Below are 11,288 nucleotides of genomic sequence, written 5' to 3'. Positions count from 1 at the left end.
TAAAAAAAAAAAACATGCTAAAGGTTGGGGATGTAGCTTAGTTGTAGAGCACTTGCCTGGCATGCATGAAGCCCTGAGTTCAATTCTCAGCATTGCCAAAACCAAACAAAAAGATTGTTGCCGGGCACAATGGCATACGCCTGTAATCCCAACAGCTCAGGAGGTCAAGGCAGGACAGTCACAAGTTCAAAGCCAGTCTCAGCAACTTAGAGAGTCCCTAAGCAACTTAGCAAGACTGTCTCAAAATAAAAAAATAATAATAATAATTAAAAAAAAAAGAGCTGGGGATGTGGCCCAGTGATTGAGTGCCCTTGGGTTCAATCCCTGGTGCCAAAAAAGAAAAAGGAAAACCATGTTAAGCTGCTCATAGAAATATAGTGTGACATGTACTGTAACAGAGGCTTTGTACTGTATGCTGCGCTGGAGTACATCTGTGGAGTCCCGGATGAGGGGGATGAGGGAAGATGCACAAGGAAGTGAGAGCTTCCAGGATGTGGAATTTGAGCTGGGTTTTAAAAGATGAATGAAAGCTCTCTGGTGAAGAGGAACCAAATCCCATTTATTTAGCAAACCTTTACTGAGACCTGGGTGGTTCTGAGGCCCCAGAAGAACCAGACCCAGCCCTGCCCCATACAGGCTCCCAGGTCCTGGAGGTGCAAACACAGACACAGTGATATCAAGGCTGGGATAGACAGAGGCATAACTGGAGGAGGGGTGCCCAGAAGATCTCATGACCCAGGCTAAGGTGTTAGGAAAGATCCCTCTAGGAAAGGGCCATCTGAGCCAGATGGCAAAGGCTGAGTAGGAGTTCAGCAGATGAGGTGGGGACACTTTAGTACAACCTGGGCCAGTCTCCTGCTGGGCTCTGCCCTGGGGCAACTGGGCTGAGCATTAAGGAGCAGGGCATGTGGACTCCATGTGTCCCACAGCCACTCTCCAGACAAGGACAGGAGGTGGCAAGGTGCTGCAAGCTCAGCAGGGAGAGGAATGGGGGACACTTCTTAGAAGAGAAGGCACTGGTGGAAGGCACTGTGGGCACAAAGCCTCGAAGTAGCAATCAGCTGAGTATGGCTGTAAAGCAATTAAACCTGAAAGCTTGTATACAGGACCAACGCCCAGAAAAGGAGCTGTGGGGCCAGAGCATTACCTGCTAAGAAAAGCCCAGAGCCACCTCCCCTTCATTGCCTCTTCCAAAGTGGATCTCAAGACAAGGATATCCTCGGGGCCTGGGCACCACCATGACCCCCCAAGAGAGGGGAAACAGCACTTCAACACTGCATCATTCTAAAAGCAGAAGCCAAAAACTTGAGAAGACTTAGGGCCGCCAGGAGGCTGCGACCCGGAGGTCCTGTGCCTGGGAAGCCCTGGTCTCATGGCAGACTGTCCTTGCTGTGTTCCACACCTGTCCTCTCGGGTCCCTCATTTTGACCTGTCGGAGCCTAGAAGGCTGCCTTGCTATCCCCTGTGGAGGCGCCTCAAACACAGATCTAAGTCTCTAAGATCTCAGTACAAAGCCGAAAGGCATCTTTACTGCAGGCAACTCAAGGAGGCAGGAAAGTGAAATCAAGGGCCCAAGTCCTCATCCCCACCTCTCCCCCAGCACTTTCCCTGACCATTGCTCTGGGGCTCCTCATCCTCTGTTCTGGTTTCTCTTCCCCACCCTAAACCAACCCTCCTTCCCCTGCAGTCCTCCCAGACAAGTTTCTCTCATGTGGAACCATCTAGCCTGCCCTTGGCTGCTGGTGCAACAGACAGCTATATAAGCAAGGAGTCCTCCATTTCAGAAGGTAGAGCTGGGAGAGGAGAGGGCAGAAGAACAGGGCTGGAGAAGAACTGTGAGTGAGTTCTGGAAAAATCTTTAAGCCCTCTGTAATCTCCAAGGTTGCCGAGTAACAGGGACATCCAGAGAAGGGTTTCAGGAAATTTAACTCCTAACACTGTCAGAGGTGTATTTGTAGATGGTTGAGGAAGAGAAAAAAACAGGCCCAACCCACCTTGGGAATCTACTTACTGTCCTTACTGGAGAAGCTGGTAATTTGGACAGGAAGAACTTTGTATTCTTTTGGCCACAGTGAGAGAGATGTGTGGGGACATTAGAAGACAGGGTGTTTTCAATTCCCCATAGGATGCAATGGGTGCCAAGCAGGTCAGATGTTACCCACCTTGCATCCAGCCTGTTCAATAGGGAATGTGGGCAACCACAAGCAGAAGCCTGACTGAGCCCTGTTGAGAGGGCCAGGTTACTGTCCCAGCCAGCTACAGGAGCTGTGATGTGTTGGTTACTTTTCCAGGATTGGAAGTTGTAGGCCACAGGTAAATTGCTTTCCCAGCTTCCCTTAGTGAGGCAAAGTATCATAGAGGGTACAGAGCCCCAACCAGGCCACCTGAGTATGCATCCAGATTCTACCATTTACTAGCTATGTTACTCTAGGTAAGTTACTCAATAAACCCCTTTGTGCCTCAGTTCCCCAACTGAACAATTGGGATAATAATACCTGTCTTGCAAATTGTTGTGAATATTAAATTAATTAATATGTGTGAAACAGTCCCTGCAACATGATAAGCATGCAATGAATGTTACTATTATAATTATTTTGCCTTTTGGAACACAAGTTCCTGCAGAGTCTCTCTCTCTCTCTCTGTCTAGGAACAGCCACAGGAGGTTTCTAAACAGTTGGCTTTAAGTAAGGATTTGCAATACTTTCTCTAGGAGGCAGAGTCTTTTAAGGAAAAAAAGCTCTTCACACTTTTTCCAGAATAAGGACTATAATTCGCAAACCCCATCTGTTCTGATAAGAAAGAAAAACCATTTGTTGCATGCCAGTACCAAGGACTCCAGATGCTGTGTGGGGGCTTGAGTGCCCCTTTCCCTCTCTCTCCCTTTGTCTCCTTTCTCTTTCCCACCCTTTCTTTCCTCCTTACTTTAACGCAGAGCACATCAATGTTGGGGTGGGAGCTGGGGCTGACCCTGGGGATGCTCTGCTCCCTGGGATGGGAGACAGAGGGGACACAGAGGGAGTAAGGAGGTAGTGTGGTGAGGCACCTGGATGTGGTTCAGAAAGGCCTAAAATGTGGGTTCAGAAAGGTCCAAGGTGACTCTCCTTTGAGTTGGAGATCTCCTGGGGGATGGGGCAGGGCCATTAGGCTTTGTAATGAAACCTGGTGGGAGGAGAGAGGTTAAGGGTGTCCCTGGTGCAAGAGAGAGTATAGGCAAAGGCCTGCAAGCTGTTGGAGGAGGGATAGGTGGTATAGTGACCCACGTTGAAGCTGAGAGTGAGGGCTTCAGTGCCAGTCCAGAAAAGTCCTTCATTGATATCAAGGCCTATTTACTGGGCCCTGTGGGTCCCGGGCACTAAGCAATGTGCTTTACACACATTTTCTCATTTACCCATTATAATACCTCCTGTGACAGATGGGGAAACTGAGGTCACAGTGTTGGAACTAACTTGTCAAGGGTCAAGGTCACACAGCCTTTTTATAAAATACTGGATTCCCCCTCTTCATCCTCTTTCCCCTCCCTTTCTTCACCTGCTATTCAGGTACACTTCCCCTGCACAGTCCCAGTAACTGGGGTCCCCAAGAAGGTGTAACAGAGGCAGCTGGAGGCCAACCACAATATCACTTCTCCCCTTTAGCTAGGCACATGGCCTCCTAGGATGAAAACTTTACTCCCCAGACTCTTGCAGCTAGGCATACCAGTGGCTTACTCCTAGCAACCGGATTTCAACAAAGCACCCAAAGAAAGTTTCATATGAGGAAGGAGGAGTATTTTTAGAGACCGGTGGAGTCTTTGCCCTCACCCCTGCCCCTTCTTATTGTTTACAAGGTAGAGAGGACGATTGGGGTACCATCTTGGACAGTGAGGGCAAGGGCCCCTTCTGTGGCTGGTAGAGTAAGAAGCTGGGAGCAGCTTGGGTCTCCAACCATTCTAATCTGAACTTTTACATGAGAAATAAATACTTAAAAAAAAAAAACTAGTTTTTTAGGCATTTGTCGCCCACAGTCAAAACTAATTCCCTTAGATTCCATCCTGAGCTGGTGGACCTAGGTGGAAGCCTGGCTGGGACTGGGGTGTGGGTCAGGGTCTAGGATCAGGGTCAGGGTCTGGGCAGAGGGCAAGGCCTCACCCTAGTGGGAGCTAGGAGCCAACTCTCTGAAGACACCCAGGAAAACAATTCCTGAAAATGTGCAAATCCTGGGAAGGGGACAGCCCCAGTGTGGCTTGAGGCCAAGGGTGTGCATAGGCTTCCTGGGGGAGAGTGAGAACAGAGGGCCCCTGTTTAGAGTCCTGGAAACTCCAACAGTAGCAGGCTGTGGAAGAGGAAGCCAAGGAGGTGGAAGGCAGGGGCCTGGAGGTCTCTAAACTGTGGTGGCATGATGGAGCAGTGGAGTTTGTGAGGGAGTGTATCACAGCTTGGAAATGAGGTGTCCCCTCCCAAGAGGTCCTGCGTTAATATAGCCATATTCAGATGTAAAATGATAGGAATATGAGAGCTGTAATCCAATCAGTCTGTTCCAGTTGGAATGGACTGACTATAGGCAGATGGGGCTTGGCTAGAGGAGGTGGGTCATTGGGTACATTCCCTGGAAAGGCCCATCTTCCCGGTGGCCCCTTCTCCCTCCTCTCTTTGCTTCCTGCACTAGGAGGTAAGCAGCACTCTTCTGCCAAGCCCTTCCACCATGTTTTTCTGCCTCATCTTGGGCCTGGAGCAATGGAATTGGCCATCTATGGACCACTGGCCATCATTTCTCTGGAATCATAATCCCCAAATAAACTTGTCCTCCTCTAAGTTTTTCTGATCACAGTGATGCAAAGCTGCCTAACACAGATGGGCTGGAAGGGGGAAGTGGAGGTGGGGAGTGAAGGTGCCGCCCCTGACCAGTGGGGTTGGGGGCGGACTGAACTAAAGTCACTTGTGTGAATTTACAGTGTCCCTGTAACCCGGCCTCAGGCTCCCCAAGAAGAGGGGCAAGAGAAGGTCACAAGAGGCTAATGAGAGAGAGAGAGAGAGAGAGAGAGAGAGAGAGAGGGGACAAACACGTTCTTCAGAAGTGGGCTTTTATTTGGGGGGACACTATTTCTTAGAACATTCTATCAAAAAAAAAAAAAGTCAGAATGGGTAGGATTACAAAGGAACAGGTGAGTGTAACTTAACCCCAGCGGTGACACCTACACCTGGAGCCACACCTTGTTATTCCAGCTGGGGTAACGCCCTTGTTACTGCTGAATGCAATAATTGTTCAGGACCCCGGGGCATCAGGATTTAAAGGCGTGTTCATCCAGGGCAGCTCCCCACAGGAAAGAAGACAGGAAGGACCTGAGAAGTAGCTTCCAGGGCAAAGACCTTAGAGTGTCGGCTCTCAGCACTTGATGACAGGGAGCCAGAGGAGTGGGAGTCAAGGACTGGGGAGCTAGAGAATCAGAAATTAAGGCCCATCTCAGGGAGATTCCCATTCCAAACAGGAAAAACCCCAGGACACTGGATCTGTCCTAGCAATGGATGCTGTTGCCACCTTCCTTCCTCATTTATTTGTCTAGAAGACACTATGTATCTCTGAGATGAACTCAGATCCAGACCCTTCCTTAGGAAAGAATCTGGGGGCTTAGCGGTACAAACAAAGAAACAGTTCATCCAATAAACGTTTATTGAACAACTACTATATGCCAAGCATCATAGTGGGCAGTGGGTCTGATGGTGGAGATAGGCAATAATGAATAAACACATATATCTAGATCATTACAGCTGGGGAGGACAGCTTAGAATATAAAGAGGGTCAGTCAACAAGGAAGGTCTCACTAGGGAGGTGACAAGGTCATGGAATGGTGGGTGGCCCAAAGATACTGGGAGCTGGGGGTGGGGTGACCTTATTTGAAGGGTACAAAAGGTTCCTTAACTGAGGCAATATGGTCTCAGAAGGACTGGGCTTAGTGCAGAGGGGTGTTTGGACTCTGGGAGTCCAAACAATTTCCTTAATTTCTCTAAACTTTTCCTTATCTGTAATTCAGTGACAATACTACCAGCCTTCCCCTAGCTGCCAGGGTACTGAGGATGGAAAAGCTGGAGCAGAAATTTCATAAATCACCAAAAATTACTAGAAGAATGGGCAAGAAACACAAAAAGGCACTTCAAATTAAATAAATAAACAACAACAAAAAACACAGATGATCCAAAAACAGAGAAGAGATTTTCAATCCCAGCTTGATATGCTTATAAAGTGGGCCCACCATTTCCTTTCATGTGCCCTGGAGTCTGCACCACACCCAGCAAATACCCAGGTGTCCATCAGCAAGACAGGGAACCCAGACACAGCTATGCTCACACATTGGAATACTGTGTACAGCCAGAATGAACCACACAAATGTGCAATGATATGGATGCATCTTAGCAGTATAATATTAAGGGGGAGAAGTCTCCCATATTATAATATAGCAATATGCCCCTTTTATAATAAAAAAGTTAAAACAACTAAAGTGAAAATATATCATTTGAGAGAATATGCAAATACAATAAAATCACACAAAAAGGAAAGCAAAAGAATGCTGGGAGAAGATTTGAGATGAGGGTTACCCTAGGCAGTGGGGCAGCTGGGGGCTTATAGAATGACATGTAGGTTATTGGAAAGATGCTAGTTGTTTTTGTTTGGTGAGTGCCAATTAAATAATTGAGCTGGGCACAGTGGTGCATGCCTGTAATCCCAGAAACTTGGGAGGCTAAAGCAGGAGGATCTCAAATTTAAAGCCAGCCTCAGCAAAAGCAAGGAGTGAAGCAACTCAGTGAGACCCTGTCTCTAAATAAAAAATAAAAAAATAGGGCTGGGATGTGGCTCAGTGGTTGAGTGCCCCTGAGTTCAATCCAGGTATTCAAAAATATAAAAAAAAATTAAAAAGAATACATCATGAACAAAAAGATTATAAATAATCCAATCCTGTGCACTTGAGGTCTAATTAATTATTCAGGAAGATATTATTATTATTATTATTATTATTATTATTATTATTATTATTTTGGTACTGGGATTTAACCCAGGGGTACTTAACCACTGAGCCACATCCCCAGCCCTTTTTTGAATTTTCTTTAGAGACAGGGTCTCACTGAGTTGCTTAGGGCCTCGCTAAGTTGCTGAGGCTGGCTTTGAACTTGTGATCCTCCTACCTCAGCCTCCCTAGCCACTAGGATTACAAGTGTGCACCATCAGGCCCAGCAGGGGAATTTCAGATGGTTTCTATTTGGATTTGGAATGCAGTCAGGAGCCAGACTCCCCATTAAGCAGCTTCTTCCTGGAGTTTATTTCTCACGGGGGACTCCTTACTTGTCTTAAGACCCATACTCACCCTTTACCCTCTTTTTCTTACTTTTAGGTGGACACAATATCTTTATTTTATTTTTATGTGGTGCTTAGGATTGAACCCAGTGCCTCATGCATGCTAGGCTAGCACTCTATCACTGAGCCAAACATCAGCCCCCTTTACCCTCTTAAGTACCCAAAGCCCGTCACGGACTGTGATTGGTGACTATCTAAACCTTCCCATCTTCATTTCTCCAAAGGCTTCTAGAACTCTGACCTCACTGGGTCACCATGACTAACTGGGTAGATGGTTTATTTGCATTCCCCCCTTCATAGATGAGCCTGAGGACCGAAGGAAGGGGGCACTTCTAGGGTAGGCCTGGCTTCATATTCTAGCAGTGTTCCTGGCTCCACCCTGGGGCCCAGTGCACCCATTTCCTCCCAGATGAGCCTTTTCAGGGCTAAAAGCATTCATGCCTTCTGTTTCTGGAAGATGACAGTCTCATCCTAGATCCCGAGAGACTGGGGTGGGAGAACTCCTGAGGCAATGCAAGCAGGCAAGCCACTCTCTGAGTGGGTAACTTCCCTTTGGGCAACGGCCCACGAGCAACCCTTAAACTACACTCCCTACCACCAACAAAGCCCAGCCCAGCAAGCTCACCTTAGAGCCAAATCAAAAGGCTACCACAAGACTCTAGAATCTGGTGAGTCTCCATCAATTTACCCAATTGTGATATGGGATAAGGACCACTAGACTCTCTGTCCAGAACTGACAAGAAGGCAGAATTTAACAGGCTATCAAGGAGCTTAGAAAAGTACAAATTTCAGATGGTAGGAGCCATCATCACGAGAGAACACAATAACTCTTGGGATAAGAGTCTAAACACACCCCAAAACTTTCCCCAAAAGAGCAGAAAGAAAAGACTTTAAAGGAAAATGACTCTGACTTCAAATGTCAGAGTCAGAGAGGGCACATTTGGGGAAACCTGGCAACTAAAACCCAGTGAAGCCCAGAGATTTACCCAAAATCACATAGCCAGGCAGGGCAGAGAGGCATTAGGCAGGGCAGTCTCTTTTCCTTGCTCACCAATTTTCAGGTGAAGAAAGTGTGTTTACTGCTCAGTCCCTTTGAAGCTGAGCTGAGACAAAGTTGAATGAGGGACTCACTGGAGGTTTGTTTCAACTCAGGAAGGAAAGACTTTCTCCCTACAGGGATTTCCCACAAATCAAGGGGCTTCCCAGAGGGTAGGGAATGAGTTCCCATTTTGAGGACTATGTGAGCAGCAAGCAAGACCTTCCATAATCACTGAGTGTCCACCGTCCTGCCCTATACCCACATCCTGTCCCTCTCCTCTTGAGTGGAGCCTCCCAGCCTAGTCCTGCCCCATTAAGGTCTCTTTGATAGGCACTCTGGTGACTGAGTAAGACAGATTGCTGACTTACCACATCTTTCACTGACACCCAGCTACTGCATGGATGTAGGAAGGCCAGGGTAGGTTTGACCAGCCTATAGAGGGCTGGGGAAGGGTTGAAGGAGTATGGGGCAGTTCAGGCTGTCCTTTGTTACCAGGGAAGGTGAGCTCCAGCCCAATAAGGAAGAGAAGAAGGCTGCTGGGGGGCTCAAATGAAAGAGAACTACTTTATCAGGATCTGGGGTGAGGTTAGACTGTCAGTGTTTGAATACCCTAAAATCTGAATAATAATAATAATAATAATAATAATAATAATAATAATATTTCAGTTCTGGGAATTGAACCAAAAGGTGCTCTACCACTGAGCTACATTCCCAGTCCTTTTTATTTTTGAGACAGGGTCTGGCTAAGTTGCCTGTCTGGCCTCAAATTTGTGATCTTCTTGCTTCAGCATCCCCAGTTGTTGGTATTACAGGCATGCACCACCACCATGCCTGCCTAAAATCTGAATTTGAGTCAGCAGGAGCTGCCATTTTTTCCTGAATTTTTTCCTGACACTGGTCAAAGTCACTTCTCCAAAAATATCTATCTCCAAGGGTGGCTTGAGGATTAAATCAAATGAATGAAACAATATTACCCTACATCATAGGCGTTCTGCAAATTTTCGTTTATTCAGATGGGGTCCTGTGCTTAAATTGGGCCAGCGAGGATGAAAGGGACCTAACAGCCAGGCGAGAGTGGGGAAGCAGGTGGCTCCAGAATACGCGAAAAAGACTCGCCAGACGGGCAAAGGAGCAAAGTAGATTAGTGTGAAGCAGGAGAAACAACCTATACGTTTCTTGCCAGGATGGAGCAGTCGCTGGAAGAAATTTAAATTTGGCAGTGGGCAATCAAGCGCATTCCTGTCGGAGCCCTTTTTGAGGGTGAGGCCGAAGAAGGGACAGGGAGCCTTGTGAAGGTTTGTAAAAACTAAGCGGACTTGGAAACACTAAAAGGAAGTGAAGGGGCTGGGGATGTGGCTCAAGCGGTAGCGCGCTCGCCTGGCATGTGTGCGGCCCGGGTTCGTCCTCAGCACCACATACAAACAAGGATGTTGTGTCTGTCAAAAAAATAAATATTAAAATATTTAAAAGGAAGTGAAGTCTTCCCAGTTCTCCGATGGCTGGGGGTAGAAGTGGCTTATCTGTCCAGGGCTCAGAGGCCTGGGAGGATCAGGCCGGTAGAGGGCGCAAGAGCCACGTACCCTGGAGTTCAAGAGAAGAGGGGGAGAAGCGCAGGGCGGAGAATCGAGAAGAGAAGCCTCCGGGAGGACCCCGGGAGGTGGGAGGCAAGGCAGCTGGAAAAGTTGGATGAGGTATGACCCCCCAGGGGTGGGGCTTCTGGGATAGGTAGCAAGTTTTGAGGGACCATCAGAATTGGACAGGCCACGGGGAGGTAGTACTGGTGGAGCGTTTGAAAGTGTGAGGGGTGGGACGTAGGCGTGGTGTTGCAGGATTCGCCGCAGAGGGTGGGACAAGGGGCGTGACCTGGGAGGAGTGAAGGGCGGAGCGGGAGCAAAGAACGCGGGCCGGCTTGCCCCGCCCCCGTTCCCCCCCCCGCCCGCCAGATCCCACCCCTTTCTCGTACTGGAGAGTTTCTCCGTGTACCTGAGTATCGGTGTGTACTAGAGTTTGTGGGTACGAGGTTGCCATGTTGGAGCCCCTCGGGCAGAAGGTGTTCCCGCGCAAAATCTGGTGAACTGCGGTGGGTGCTCTACTGCGGCTGTGTGTCTGCGAAGCTGACCACGTTCAGAGCTCGCGTTTGTCTGAGCGTGTGCCTGGGGAGTAGTTCGGCCCGCTGCGCTCCCGAGGGACTTCTCTGGAGGGTCTCGCCGGCCTTCCGGTGTTCAAGCATCTCGTTTCTCCTTCAGCTCCTCCCCGATTCCCTACCCCCTCCGGGCTCCCAGCCTCGCGCGCGCCCGGAGCCCACCCCCTCTTTGGGCGCGAGGCCCCGCCCCCCGCCCCCTTTCCTCTGCCACAAAGTTTATTTGCAACAAAAGGGAGCCAGGAGAGAGCAGTCTAGAGGGAGGGAGCGGGAGCTGGAGAGGGAGCGCGAGGGGAGGCAAGCCGTCCGCAGAGCTGAGGAACCGAGTGTTGGGATCCCTTCCCGGCGGAGCCACGATGTCCCCGGACGCTCCGGCCGAGGCGAGGGACCAGCCGGGAATTCGTCGCTGAAGCGGGAGCGGCCGCCTGGGATGGAGCCGCTGCCTTCCGCGACTGCAGAAACTTGATCCGCGACAGATAAACCTCTGCTCAGATTTCTGCGCCCTCCCAAATCCCTCGCGTGGCGGGTGCAGGACCCAGGCCTTCGACTCCCGCCACTGCGCTTCTTTGGAGCGGGGGCAGAGGGGGGGTTGGCCGCGGCTCTCCGAGGCCAGCCCCCCCGGAGTGAGTGCTGCCGCCATGGCGGACGGGTCGCCCCGGCCCCCGCTTTACCGCAGTGTCTCGTTCAAACTGCTGGAGCGCTGGAGCGGCGGACCCGGACCAAGGGAGGAGGACACGGACACCCCTGGTTTGCGGCGCCGCGCCTCGTGCCGGCCGGCCACGGCCA

The 11,288-nt window shown here is 49.6% G+C and overlaps 1 protein-coding gene and 1 long non-coding RNA gene across 2 annotated transcripts in view; one reads left to right on the top strand and one right to left on the bottom strand.

Moving 5' to 3' along the window:
- Nucleotides 1–9,345: 9,345 nt before the first annotated feature.
- On the bottom strand, nucleotides 9,346–10,661 carry LOC125612018. The gene is made up of 2 exons (XR_007342274.1): nucleotides 10,346–10,661; nucleotides 9,346–9,798 (listed from the first exon to the last, which is right to left on the bottom strand). It is a non-coding gene; the product is annotated as an uncharacterized LOC125612018 (long non-coding RNA).
- A 49-nt stretch (nucleotides 10,662–10,710) lies between these two features.
- Arhgef17 (Rho guanine nucleotide exchange factor 17) overlaps nucleotides 10,711–11,288 on the top strand; it is a 57,971-nt gene continuing 57,393 nt past the window's right edge. Inside the window, exon 1 of the mRNA XM_015503051.2 lies at nucleotides 10,711–11,284. Coding sequence (XP_015358537.1) covers nucleotides 11,141–11,284 — 144 coding nt within the window. The 5' untranslated portion in view covers nucleotides 10,711–11,140. The remainder of the gene's footprint in view (nucleotides 11,285–11,288) is intronic.

The sequence above is a fragment of the Marmota marmota genome, unplaced genomic scaffold (assembly GCF_001458135.2).
Source record: "Marmota marmota marmota unplaced genomic scaffold, marMar, whole genome shotgun sequence".
Taxonomy (NCBI): domain Eukaryota; kingdom Metazoa; phylum Chordata; class Mammalia; order Rodentia; family Sciuridae; genus Marmota; species Marmota marmota.
Note: the sequence above shows the minus strand (reverse complement) of the source record. Positions and strands in the feature narration are given on the sequence as shown.